The sequence below is a fragment of the Buceros rhinoceros genome, unplaced genomic scaffold, assembly GCF_000710305.1.
Source record: "Buceros rhinoceros silvestris isolate BGI_N320 unplaced genomic scaffold, ASM71030v1 scaffold6236, whole genome shotgun sequence".
Taxonomy (NCBI): Eukaryota; Metazoa; Chordata; class Aves; order Bucerotiformes; family Bucerotidae; genus Buceros; species Buceros rhinoceros.
Window position 1 is genome coordinate 47,626 of NW_010419324.1, and position 14,144 is coordinate 61,769.

At 43.2% G+C, this 14,144-nt stretch overlaps 1 protein-coding gene across 1 annotated transcript in view; it reads right to left on the reverse strand.

Moving 5' to 3' along the window:
- Nucleotides 1-14,144, reverse strand: part of LOC104495840 (MICOS complex subunit MIC19-like) — a gene marked incomplete at its 3' end in the record, with an annotated part of 81,120 nt that overhangs the window by 38,333 nt on the left and 28,643 nt on the right. The window contains exon 4 of the mRNA XM_010138871.1: nt 3,038-3,182. Within this exon, the coding sequence (XP_010137173.1) occupies nt 3,038-3,182 (145 nt within the window). The remainder of the gene's footprint in view (nt 1-3,037; nt 3,183-14,144) is intronic.

Genomic DNA, 14,144 nt, shown 5'->3' on the forward strand with positions numbered 1-14,144 from the left:
TGAATTAAGCAGTAACAGTCGAACAAATCCTCACGCTGACTCCGCAGGGGATTTACAGGGCTCTGGTCAGGGTCTGGAAACTCCACTCTAAATTGTAATTTCCACCCCTGTAGAAACATCAGAATTACTGATTTATAAATGTCTGTGTCTCCCCCCAAATTGTTTTTGAAGAAGTTGACATCCCATCAGCCCCTTTCCAGTCCGATTGTACTGAGGGAGCTTTCCCTAACAGCTTACACAGCACATAACATCACCAGCTCATCTATCATCCCCGAGCTCCTTTCAGAGCTGCGAACACCCCCCAGCCCTGAAGAGCTGTTACCAGTAAAACTGCCCATTTCCCTTCATGTTTTTTACTGAAGCTTCAGATGTGAGGCCTTGTTTGAGGAGACTTCTGTGGAGAAAAGTTTCGGCATGGGAACTTCCAGAAGTTCCTGCATTCTGAAGAGACAGGTGGGTGTCTCTGAGGAGACAAATTAATTCAGGGTGTTCTGCTGCTGTAGTCTCATCTTCTCTGTACAGTGCTTGTACTCAACAGTCCCTCCTGGGTTTACAGTTCTTGGTAGGATCCTTGTTCCACAGGGGGTGGGTGTGAATACACACGTATGTGTGTGTGAGAGAGAGCTCTTATACCTTTTGTTAATTTTCTTTAAAATTATTTTTGTCATATTCTTCACCGTGAGGGTGGTGAGACCCAGGTCCATGATGCCCCGAGCAGCCCCGTCGCTGGCCCCATCCCAGGTCAGGTTGTTTGGGGCTCTGGGCGCAGATGTCCCTGCCCCCTGCAGGGGGTTGGGCTGGGTGAGCTTTAAGGTCCTTCCAACCCAAACCAGTCTGCAACTCTATACTGGTAAGTTTTTTCAGACATTGCTTTTTAACACCTAGCCTAGCAAGTGCCCCAATCCTCCTCATTCTGCTCACATAAATCTGAAATAATTTTTAAGGATGCCCTTAAGGATGGTGTTAAAATTGTTTAAGAATGGCAACTATTTCTTCAATCTAACAATTTTATGTCTATTCATTAAACTGAATTAGCAACTTTTAAATGAAAAAATAAAATTCTCCCTTTCTAACCACCAAGTCTTTTCCTGTGCCCTAGTTAAGCAATTTAGCAGCAGCAAAGGAATTAATGTTGTAGATAATGCTACTGATATTTCAGAAATGCTCTTTTTCCTCCAAGAAGAATCCGACAGATCAAACCCTGGCTATATAAAACACAAACCTACCCAGTGGAACACAGAATTACTCATTCTACCTGACAAATGGTAGACAAAGATACAACCCCCGAGTTACTCGGTTTCTCAATTCAGCTTGGGTACATGAAACAAATAAACAGGATAAACACACAGCGACGTCATCACCACGGAGAGGCACAGGTCATGGTGTCCTCCACGCGAGGGGACATCCTGTAGGACTTCAAGGCATTTCGCTCATTTCCTTAGCACCACTTGTATCATCACCCTCCAACTCAACACGCAGCAACACCGCACACCTTGAAACACCACTTGCTGGGCTGGTAAGGTTCAACAATTCTCTTCACGTAGGCAGCGCTTGCTTAAATATTCCAGAGTACGTAAAAATTTAACAATACAATTGACAGAGAGGCTAAATGAACCGGTCTGGTGTCTGTTACAAGACACCTCTCGAGCATTTGGCCGATGAGAAAGGCACCGTGTGCTTCGCAAAAGCACAGCATTAACTACAGCAGTAAGTGAAAGATGCACCCCCCGGTAATTATGCAGATAATATTCCCCATTATAAATCTTCAGCTCCTCATTATGCTGAAGCCACAAAGCCCTTATCTCTCCTGCACAATATTAAGAATCCAAGAGTTGAAGGCGTAAGGCTAAGGCAGTCCCTCGGTCATAATTCCTCTCCACTGCCTTTTGTTCCTGTATTTTAAAGTGACAAATCATTAAGCATTTGTTCACCACACTGTAACTACTCTTCAACAAGAACAGCACCATGGAGGTGAAAAAGCACTGGGAAACGCCTTCAGGAGGTACTAATGCTCAGGTGGACGATGGTGAAGGTTGTTTGGGTTTAAATTGCGATTTGGAAAAATAACACAGGCAAGAGATTTGTAGTTACTCAACAGAGATAAAGCTATTGCAGTGATTGGTTTACTGTTACCAACCAACACACATCTGACCACTTTGATTTTATTTCAGATAGGGAAGGACAAACAAATATTTATAGGATTATGTCAGCACCTCTATTTTCATAGGAATGCTCACTCTTAAATTTTCTCTTAAAAATACCAATTTCTTTATTATTTGTAGTCAAGTAATTAAAACCAGGCACATTCACCCCTCAGAAAATAAATTTTTATCGTTACAAAGAAGAGTCAACCCAGACTCCACACAGCAAACAACTGCTCTGTAGGAGAAGTTATAAATCTGCCAGACATTTGGGATGGACTGAAATATAGAGTGCCAGCTTTTCTGAGGAAACAACCAGCCATATGTTACGAGTTCCTTGTCAGGAAGTGTTCATACATCAGCTCAAATGAAATATGATTCTTTGATACAGAATTTTTCCGAGGTTTGAGGCAATCAAAAGTCAGACTTGTTGTTGTTTTCTAGCACGCTTCAGAAATGCTACTTTAAATTATTGTTGTTAGCCAGATGTCTAACTGAGAAATATTATGGATTTCCTTTAACTATGACCTAAAGAACTTCTAGAAAAGTTCTCTTGTATTCTGTAACTTCTTAACACAGAATCACCGATTTCGGTAAGTAGACCTAGACCATACTATTCCTCTTCCACTCTCTGTAATAAAGACATTTAATATTATCCACACCGACAACATATCCTATTTGCAGCCTTCAGAAAGTTCAAGCTTTTCCTAATCAGCTAGTCTTAAAGACAGGGATATTTGGTAAAAAAAGAAATAAAATGTATTATTAAGTAACGATAAAGAAAAACCAAGTAACGGGAAGAGATTTGCTTCCCTCTTCCACCAACAGTTGGAAACAAGTCTGAAGACACACGTGCTTGAAAAACCCGAGTCCTCTCGAGGAGTTTCTGCACTTACAAAACGCTGGGCCTTCTGGCGCTCCTCCTCCGTGGCAGCTCGCTCGCGAAGAATGGCTCGCGTCAAGTGCTCGTTGGAAGAAATCCTTTCGCGTTCCAGCAGTTTGCCGAACTCATCGTGGACGTACATCTGCTCTTGTTTCAATCTAAAGAAGGTGGAGAGCAATTTGGATTAAAGGTGTATCTTCCAAGTGTAGTTTCAAAGGGCATAGGCAAAGTCATTTTAAAATTAGTCTCTGTAAAACCTTATTGTTGGCTTCTTAAGACACCTAAATATTCTTAAGACACACAAATATTTGCTAAAAATAAAGTTTACTTCGGTTTGAACTGTCAAAATCAAAATACACAACAGCGACAAGCCTCGGTATCACTGTTCATTAAATCACACAAAGCACAAGTAATTCAAGAGCTTTATGATAACATCTTTCTAAGTAAGAAGAACCGTGGTTGGTTGGTTTTGTTCCGGTTTTAAGGAACCCTTTTTCTGGGAAAATCCTCCTCTGCACTGGCCAGTGGGCAGCAGTTTCCAGCTGAAATCTCCACTCTTTCCTACAGTGATGCTTTCCTACCACTGGACACACCACACACCCAAACACTGCAGCTATTTACCAAGCTGTAAAAAGATCAAATAAGCATAATAAACTATTGAGAGGATGAGAGGAAAACAGCTACTGAACTTGTTGCACAGTTAATAAAGGTAACTCCAGGCCCAGAAAATTCTCTGTATTTGTATGTCACAACCCCTAAATGTATTTAAAACCTTCACTACAGAAGTTGCTGTAAGCAAATCGTATCTCATTTTCATGAGAATACAGAGATATAAATTGTTCAGCTAATAAAACTTATCGGTTGCCTGCGTGTGGTGTCACTGAACACTGAGTCAGCGTTATGGAACTCGATAGCGATGGCAGCACCATCTCCAGTCCCAGTTTTCAAATAAATTTTTGAAAGAGTGATGGAAAGGAAGCTGAAGTATTCTCAGTGCATTTATATGTTGTCAGGGGAGCTTCAGGGAACAAATCATCCTAAGTAGGGTCACTTTGTAAAAGGTACCAGCATTACAGTACATTAGATTCTTCCCCAGGGAAAATATTTAAGTGAGGTGGGGAGGAAAAAAGACAATTACAAGATGTATTACTTGTGTGCTCAGACACAACCTGCTGAAACGCAGCGACCAACTGGGAATCTTTATAAAAAGTTTATTAAGCAGCATCTTCAATTACTGGAGGAAAAAAAAAAAAGTCAGATTATGCAGCCCTGGACCAAATTCCATTAAGTGATTTCCCAAGGCCCCCCAGATGATTCCGGCAGTACTGCTATAACAAACCCTTCACACGATCGATGGCGCAGTCAAAACACGCTGGTTGTCTTTTCCATTGGAGAAATCATGTTTTGTCTAAAAAGAAGAAGTGTCAAAATATAAGTCTCAGCAGCTGCTTCTCGTGAGAGACAGCACGGAACGCGTGGAGCGTTTCCTGGGGCTGAAGGAAGCTCCTTCCTCATCCTTTCTGGATCTCACTTCCCACAAGTGGTTTTCCCCTAAAAACATCTCCTCTTCATGCATGTGGTACCTAACAGAGTAATTCGGGCACATGACATCAGACAGTGGCTGAGAGCGGCTGCCAGGGGGTTCCACATTACAAACTCTCCAAAGTTAAAAAAATAAAAAAGCATTTAGATGTTTACACCTAACTTTTAGCAAATTATTCCTCTATTTGATAGGAGCTCAGTTTGTCTTTTCAAGTCTTCTCCTCCTGGAATTATGGAATTACGAACCTCCACGCGACCCCCTCTCAACCTCTCTTGCAAAAAGAAGAAAGTCACTTTTCCTAACGCTTAAAAATAATGGGCTGCTAATGTCAAGATAAGCCCTTTGACGGCTTAACCCGGCTGCTGTTACATTCAGCTTCCCCACTAAGTACACTATGGAGGGACGGGACATGCTCTTCTACAGGTGCCAGAACTCCACATGTCCTTTGCTGCAAACGTGCCACAAGACGATGACCCAGAGCCTCGTCTATGTTCGAGACATCTGACTCCTCACCCCCCAGCCAGCCATTAAAAAGCTTTTCATCAGAAGCTCCGACATCCCACAGAATCAGCAGACAATACCACGGCCACCCCCGTGACAGAAAGGGGGGCTGGATAGCGTTGGTTTCTCACAACCAGAGCACTCAGGGCAAGACTTGCCATTTCCTCCTTAACCAGCTCATTTCAAATCAGTCCCGGTATCTCAATGCTACCTCGTAGCCACTACAGTTTCAAACACCCTCTTGGCCACAAACAGCTGGATATCCTACCACAGCAAGAGTGGAATGGATGAGGATAGGACACCCAAAACTAGCACCTATAAAATCCCTGCCAGCGTTGTATAACCCTACACCCGATCCTTTGAGTTAGCGGTTTCCAAGTTCACCATGTGATAAAAACCCCAGCAGAAGGATTCTGTGCCACCCTTTGTTGGCATCACATCTCATTGTCATTGCCGAACCAATGACCCGAGGAATGTCCATTGCAACAGAGTAATTGACAGAAGGGCAGGGAACGACCCTCGTTTCCACCTCCTTTCCATAACAACTCATCCAAACTCAGTTTCCTTCGTCACCGAGCACCCTGCTTCCTTAAAGTGGAATTTCTTGATTAAATATAATTATTAACACTAGTTCCAAGACTGCTCTCAGGGAAATCCCATTACTAACTGCCTGCCAGACTAATCATCTCCATTTGTCATTTGCGACAATTCTCCACCTTCTCCAGTTGAACCAATGATTTTCTAAAGATGCCAAGTGGTTCAGTAGCCATTGAGGAGAGTAAAAGCAACAGAAATACAGTAGGTCTAAAGCAGCTGAATTGCTACCGGGGGAAAGCAAAGTATTTTGCTTTAGAGTATTTTGTCTCTATTTTCCATTCCCTTCCATGTCAGTGACAGATCTTCTCTTCAAGATTTGTTACATCTTTGTCTCTAATTTCACTTCAACAGTGCCAGAGCTGTCTGCTTGCCTTCTACTCCCCCCAAGTTCTACCCAACTAGAGCAGCTTGCCCAGGACTGTGTCCAGTTGGGTTTGGAGTATCTCCACAACCTCTTAGGGCAACTCAGACCGGTGTCTGAGCACCTTCACAGTGTCTTCTTGTGTTTAGATGGAATTCCACGTGTTTCAGTTTGTGTCTGTTGTCTTTTGTCCTAATCCCCAGATCTCCCTACACTCCTGCTTTGGTACGTGAAAAACAAACCCCAAACCATCAGTTCTGTTTTAAACGTACCAGACCAGAGAACATGAAAACTTCCACTTTCAGCAGTTCTCATCTTGACTTCTTGACTTCCTTTGGCTCCAGGACTTTGTTGCATAAAGCTTTCTTTGCTAGCCCCTACATCTGCAGAGCCATCTCGCGGACCTTTTGATCAGCCGTGGTCCTTTTTGGAGGCACCTATTCCACCAGCAACACTTGAAGCTCTTTCTCACATGACTTGTCTTGTTTGGCTCCAAAATACCAGAGACTTTTCACTTTGTCTTTTCAATTCTTTGAATTTCCAGCTCTCCTCTACATAACCCCTCCTCTCAGGAAGAGATTATCAGCTCATTTCAATTGCCTTGACTAGACACCACCTTTCACGCAGACACACTTGCTGAGGTTAATTTAGTCATTTCTGTGCTCATTTCCAGAAGGAAAGTTCCTTCACCACAGGCCAGCTGCAAGGCAAAGCAGGTCCCTGTATCACGGTGTCTGTAAGCTCAAACAGGCAGTGGCATCTGTGTATCCCGCTCTGATGACGTGTTCGGGGTAGTTTAACAAAACTTCTACATCCAGACACTCAGGTGTTCAGTCAGACAGAGTGACTGATGTGCAGCAAACACTTCACTGATTTTTCTTCTCTTCTTTGAGAGGCATTCTACTATCATTCTACTATGTATGATCAAATTTTATACAATTGAGGCCAAAACGGTGCTTGGTTTATCTTCTTCAAATGCATTCAAGACTGCCTTGCTCACAGCAGCACCTTAAAGCAAACACTTAAAGACCTTCCTCTCTAATCCTCGTTTGTGTGATCAGGAACATACCTCACCGTACCTGCAGAACACAACAGAACCACTCACCTTCCTGAAGCACCATGAAACTTTCCCAGCAGGGCAGCTTTTATACACAAATAAGCCCTAAACACCCATCTCGACTGATTTAAATTCACCAGAGTTTTAACAAAATAAGTGGGATTTTGAAGTCATTTTCATTTATTTGAATTACATAATTGAGTGGCTTGTAGGAGCTTAATGAAACAAACACAAGGCAGAGACGTGCTGATCGCAAACATTCGCCTGCGTCGGCTTACAGTAGTTTTCTTCCTTGGCGTTACAAATTCATTTCTCTGGCATCCAGCACGTTCTGCTGCTGAATAAAGGCAAACATCAGCTAAATCTACAGTAATAAATCATATTATTATCTAGCCAAAAGTAAAAAAAAAAAATAGAGGCACCTCTGCAATTTGTAAGAGGAAACAGCGCAACTTGTCAGTACAGTCCACTACTGCAGGAATCCCACATCAACGGTCCACTTAAAGCGACATTTTTAATTATAACAGATATAAAGGCTCGCTATAACAGTTCTCACATTTAAGCACAAAACTCTAGTTAACAGGCAAGAGACATTATGTGTTACACTGATCATTTATACAGGAAGCGTCTTACAAAAGGTGCTGAAACAGCAGAGAAGGCTGCTGGCTGCACATTTTTTCTACACAGTTGATAGTTTGAATAAAATCCTTCTAAATAATTAGGAAATACTGCTTCAAGCAGCGCACAGCTATTTAGTTTCAGGAGCTGATTTAATGAAATGCCATCGCTTTTCCATAGCAAGGTTCGAACACACGCACATAAAGCATTAACAAGGACCTCCAGGACTAAAGTTTGGATTAACACGTCACCGCATTTCCCGCTCTGAGCTGTTTTATAGCCCACGATCACACACAAAAAGCCACAACTGCCTTTCTACAGCTCTGCTGTACAACGCTGAGTTAATGCCATGAACAGTATTTATGTACATGCATTTTTTACAATTTAGTAAACAAATTAAGTCACTTATTACCCTTAAAACTTCTGGCACGCCAATTCAACATCATCATGGCTCCTTTCACCCATCCTTTAAACGCTCGATGATTGGCTCTTACTTTATGAAATGCAAAGTGCAGTCCAGAGCTCCCAGAATCACGCAGTCATTTAGGCTGGAAGGAACCTCACGTGATCATCTGGTTCAAACTCCCTCAAGCAGGGTCACCTAGAGCAGGTTGCCCAGGACTGTGTGCAGTTGGGTTTGGAGTATCTCCACAACCTGTCAGGGCAACTCAGACCAGCATTTGAGCACCTTCACGGTGTTTTCCTGTGATTAACTGAACTTCAGGTGTTTTGGTTTGTGTCTGTTGTCTCTTGTCCTAATCCCCAGATCTCCCTGCTTGCCCTTCTTCAAAGCACGAGTAACATTTGCTTTCCTGCGGTATTCAGGAACCCCTTCGGATCCCCGTGACCTTTGAGATAATTGAGAGTGGCCTCGCAATGACATCACCCAGCTCCCTCAGCACTCCTGGGCGCAACTCATCCATCCCCATGGACATTCTCTCTGCCCAGTTTAAGTGCTCCTAGCCTGAGCCTCCTTCCCCACCAGTAAGCTGTCTGTGCACCAGACCGTTCCCCTGCTCTCGGGGTCCCTGGATCCCTGATAGTTGGCCGTAACAGCAAAGACGGCAGAAGAAAAGGCAAAGGTGGCTTCTGAGTATCTCCACCTTCTCTGTTTCCTTTGTCACCAGGGCCCTGCTCCATTTCATGGTGGGTCCACACTTACCCTACTCTTCCTTTGGCTGGAGATTTTAACCCTGTATTCTGGAATTTGTGTCAGAACAGACGCTCTCTCTGTAGATCTGTCTTGCAGTCAATGACTCACGTAATCAACTTACTGGACACACTTCTTATATCTCTGACACTTCAACCCAAACTGGGTCACCTCCTGAATACAGATATCCTACATATAGACAATATTTGAGCATTAAATCATGGGGGAAAAAGCTTTTGTCAAATGTAAAGCAGCTGTACTGGCTAAAACTGGACACGCCTCTGTACCGATGGCCCCCGCAGCACTGCAAACATCCTGCGGATCTCAAACAGAGAATGGAAACGCTCTGCCTGGGGCTCTTTTTGCCTCTGGACTGGACTTAAGAGCTTAGCTAGAGGAGAAAAACACGATTCATCTCCTTTGTACGTGAATACTGTGACAATTACTAAATTTACCTATTTGAATGAAAAACTTGAACCCAGATCCCCTCCAAGGAAAACTCCTAGACTGGAGCAATTCCCATCTCACCAGAGACAGCAGCCCCTTAGAGTCACTCAGAGCATCCATTAAAAAACCTGAAGACAAGAAGCAGGCCTAAATATATCAGATTTGGACCTTCCTCGAAAAAACTAGCCAGAAGTACAACTGAACATTGCTATCACCAAGGGGAAAAAAAATCCTAGAAGAAACTGCGAGAGGCCAGGTAAATCCTGATACACCAACCAAAGACTTCTGGACCTCAGAACAAAGAAGCATAATAAGAATTTGGGGGGTTTTGTTACCATATTATCATATCTACGTTCCACTATAAGAAAAATTTCGGACCGTTTTATTCCTTAAGTTATTCAACCAAAATAACGTTTGCAGTACCCTCCAGCTCAATCAGGTTCTTTAAACCAAACACAAAACCTGCCGCACAGTCCTCAAGGAGCAATCTCACACCAGCGGACAGATGAAAAGAATTCTGAAAGATGCTCTCGTATATATAAGCCAGTTTGTTCTTAGATCTCAGTTTTCTGAGGGGAGGGCAGGAGGGACAGAGACAAAAATCAAAGGAAGTTACACATGTGATCAAAACATTTGTCCCAACCACCTCCTGAAGCTGATCTTCAGACCAAAGTCAAAGGGGAAATAGCTGATTTCAGAGAATAAACCTTTTTTTCTTCTGCATTCCTCTTTTTTACTCACACCATTTTCTTCCTACAAAGCAACGAACGTGAGATTCAGGTTGCTTTCGGTATTACACAGCTTTGGAACTAGCTACAAACACACTACACGCAAAATTCAGTAAAAGAATCTACAAGTGGTTACAGCAAACGTTTCAGAGACTAAGACAGCCCGGAATGCTTCACCTCCAGCTCCGGGAGGAAAACCTCTTATCTGCAGCTATGGAAGAGTCTAGATTACTCCAATTACTGCATTTCCCCAAGCTAGGGGTACTGATTTAGTCCTGACTTGAACAAAAAAATGATGAAATATCACGGCAATGATGCTGTATCATCCGCCGGCACCAAACAAACAGGCTACAGGGGGGAGCACCCAGCTGACATGCCACAGTCTCACCACTTATGGTTGACCATCATGAGTACCATGAAAAAAACCTCATGTAACAATAATCTCAATTGCTTTGTTCATCTCGGCCATTTACTGCAGTCAACAGTAGAGGAGAAGTAAATGTGCCTAAATTAACGTGGATTAGGGAATAAGCCCCATCGCTGGCACCATCCCAGGTCAGGTTGTTTGGGGCTCTGAGCCCCCTGCTCTGGGGGCAGATGTCCCTGCTCCCTGCAGGGGGTTGCACTGGATGACCTTGAAAGGTCCCTTCAACCCAAACCATCCTGTGATACTGAAAAACTTACACAGAAAGATGCTCTTTAGGTTTTCAGAATTTTGTATTTTCTGTATAAATCAGTCTAAAGTAATTATTTCTATTCAAAGAAAACTAGTATTAAATGATAGCATAAAAAATACAAAACAATAACAATCTCTTTGGAAATACAAAGATATAGTCAAAAAAACATGATAAAACTTCACTGCACGCTAAAAACACTCCCATCCTTTTCAGGTCCATTTCTTAAATGGCTTCAAGAGAAGAATATTGTTAATTTCACCCCGTGAACTCATGACATGGTATCGTAACCTCGCACAGCACGAGCCATGTCAGCCATGCTAACGGAATGAATAATTTAATTCTCAGCCCAGAAGAATTCACTCTATTGTTTACTTCAAAAACACCCATTTCTGTCATTCTTCAAAACCACCTCCGGATGTTAAAAATTATCATTAGGGAAAAAAGCACCTTTTTAAGTCACAGACAACAGCAACACACTGAGAAATGTTAAAAAAAAAAATAATTTAGTTTTGTGCTTTGATGGCCACTCCACACTTTACTCTAAATTAATCAAGACTCCGCAGGAGAGCTGGAATTGGTAAACACCACAACTCTGAAAGCAAATACAGCCATGTATCATTTTCAGCCCCCTTCCAGATATTGAAAATTTATTACGCTACCGAAGATTGACCATTTTCTTTGCGTTCCTTTTCAGGGAAATGATTACCTGCCAGTTGTTGTATCTTTATTACAGTCTCCCAGCGACCCAATCTGATGGATCTGAGGTGATCCAAGATAAACTCAATCACGGCCAAAGCATGAGCTGTGTCATTTTTCATTACCTCCAACCGAAATCAAAATGTTTCCTATTTCAAAGTCCACTAGCAGGAAAATCATCCTCCCCACTGCACAATGTAGAAAAATCTGAAGAGCTGCTAGTCTTTAGAGGAGGAAATGACCCTCAAAGATGACCTCAAAGTACGACATTTCAGTGTCACACACAAAAAAACCCCTCTGTATGCTTCAATAATGAGGGTTGGGGTTTTTTATTAATGTTCATTTTAGCCAACTTCCTTCATCTTTCCCAATCTCTGAACACTCCCATTTCCATAGGATACCCCTCAACTCAAAAAAGCTTCTGCTGACTGAAAATAAGCGTATAAATGTGTTTACAAAACTCTTCATCGGGTTTTTTGCTTAGCTTGACACAAGCGAGTTTGTTAACGCTTTCTGGCAGCCTTGCAGAACATCCAAAACTGTTCTGAACAGCGCAGGTTAGGCCGTGATACAATATTAATGAGTGAATAATGTCTCTGAGTACTGAGTTTCAATATTTAATGAGCACACGCTGGATGTGCAATAGGAAGCTGGGGTTGAAAACCACTGCAGCTGACAAGGGATTTGGAAAGATGCGAGAGACACCAGCAAAACAACTTTAACCTGAGCTGAGGTCTGAGGAGCGTGAAATGGATATTTCTCCTGCGCAGTTTTGAGCGCCTGATTATTCACCCAACTGAAAGTCGGATAAATTATCTGAAGTTTATCCACCTCCACAAAACACAGTTAAGGACTGAGATATAAAAAACCACTGTCTGAAAGGCCACGCCTTCTCCTTCACAAAAGTCTCAGCATGACAACACAGAAAAGTTCCGTATGGAACAAGTCCTGCCAGGAGCGGCTGAGGGCCCTGGGGGGGCTGAGCCTGGAGCAAAGGAGGCTCCAGGGAGACCTTCTGGCTCTGACAACTCCCTGACAGGAGGCTGCAGCCAGGGGGGGTCGGTCTCTGCTCCCCAGCAACAAGCAACAGGATGAGAGGAACCGGCCTCAAGTTGCTTCAGAGGTTGAGGTTGGACATTAGGAAAAAACTTCTATCCCAAGAGGGTTGTGAAGCCTTGGAACAGGCTGCCCAGGGGGGTGGTGGAGCCCCCATCCCTGGAGGGGTTTCCCAGCCGTGTGGAGGTGCTGCTGAGGGACAGGGTAACCCCTGTGGTGACCTGGCAGTGCTGGGGGAATGGTTGGACTTAATGAGCTTAAAGTGCTTTTCCAATCTAAATAATTCTATGATCCCAGCAGAAACAGAGCAAGGCAAACGAGAAACACTTAACCTTTAAAAACATGGGAACATGAAGTCAAAAAAGGAATATGCAGCCCAAACCCGTGTTTGCCATCATTTCATGAGTGCTTAGTCCAAAACCACCACTGTGACTCCGTGGACCAAAATCGCTATCCATTTTATAGACCACAACACACACAATCAAAACTCTGATGAACTCCCTACAAATGACCAAGAGCTCTCGTGATTATGGTGCATGCAGGAAGAGAGAAGAGATTAAAGGTACCCATAATGCCCGCAATCCCTGTCCCACCAAACGCTTCTGAGTAACACAACTTGTCCTACACACCAGACGACTGCAGGAGAGTCCAACCCAAAGCTGATGCACTCGGAGCTAGCGACCAGCTTCCCTCCGTTCCTGCAAAAGGAAAGTGCAACCAAACACTCACCAGTCCCCCCAAAATCATCCCAGCTCTACCACAGTCACGACACCCCCCAGGCAACCTCCAGCAGCTCAAAATAATGAGAGGGAGGAAGAGAGAGAGGCCAAGTTACACACTCACGATATGGGTTGGCAAGGTTGTTTGGTTTGGTTTTGGGGGTTTTTTTTCAGGTTTTTGTTTGTCTGTTTGTTTTCAGGAGAGCTGGCAGCATCTCAGCAACTTCCAGATTAATAGAATGACAACAAATATGAACCAGGTCTGTCTCTTGGGGAGGTTTTTTGGCCTCCCCATCTCAAACCGCGTACAGTAATCAGTGAGATTTTCCTACAGTCTTACACTATATTGTTGTTACTTTTCTATGCTTGCATTTCATATTATTAAATTTCACAAGAAGGTTATTTCATGTATTTAACAGGAACTACTTTATCCCATATTGACTTCCTCATGGTGATCGGCTCCTCTTTACGTAAACAAGCGAGCCCTTCATTCATTACAAATACTACTGGAAACAGTGATAGCGATTCCAAAAATCAAGCCTTAAGCAGCAGCTAAACTTTCCCCACAAAGTTAACTCTCCCCCCCAGTATGTCCCATCACACACGTGTCTTTGGTCAGTCCCAAACTGTCTTACAATTCTTACACTAGCTTCAGACACGTCCAGCGGACACAACAAGCAGGGGGAGGTATCAAGTGCGTCACTTCACTGTTTCTTTAGGCTGAAGTCTGTTATCCAGCCCAAGGAATCACTGAATTTAACACAAATTATCTGGGTTAAGACCACATTTCATCTTGCCCCACTTAACTAGTTCTTTCCACTCTCTCGGTGACCCCCTACATCAAACACCGTACTTCAAATCATCCATGAGCCCAAGTAATACCAGGGCATTGAACATACTCATTGATTCCCTCTTTCCAGTTGCCTTCCAGCCTCAGCATCGCATCTGCCAGTTGAAAAAAAAAAAAAAA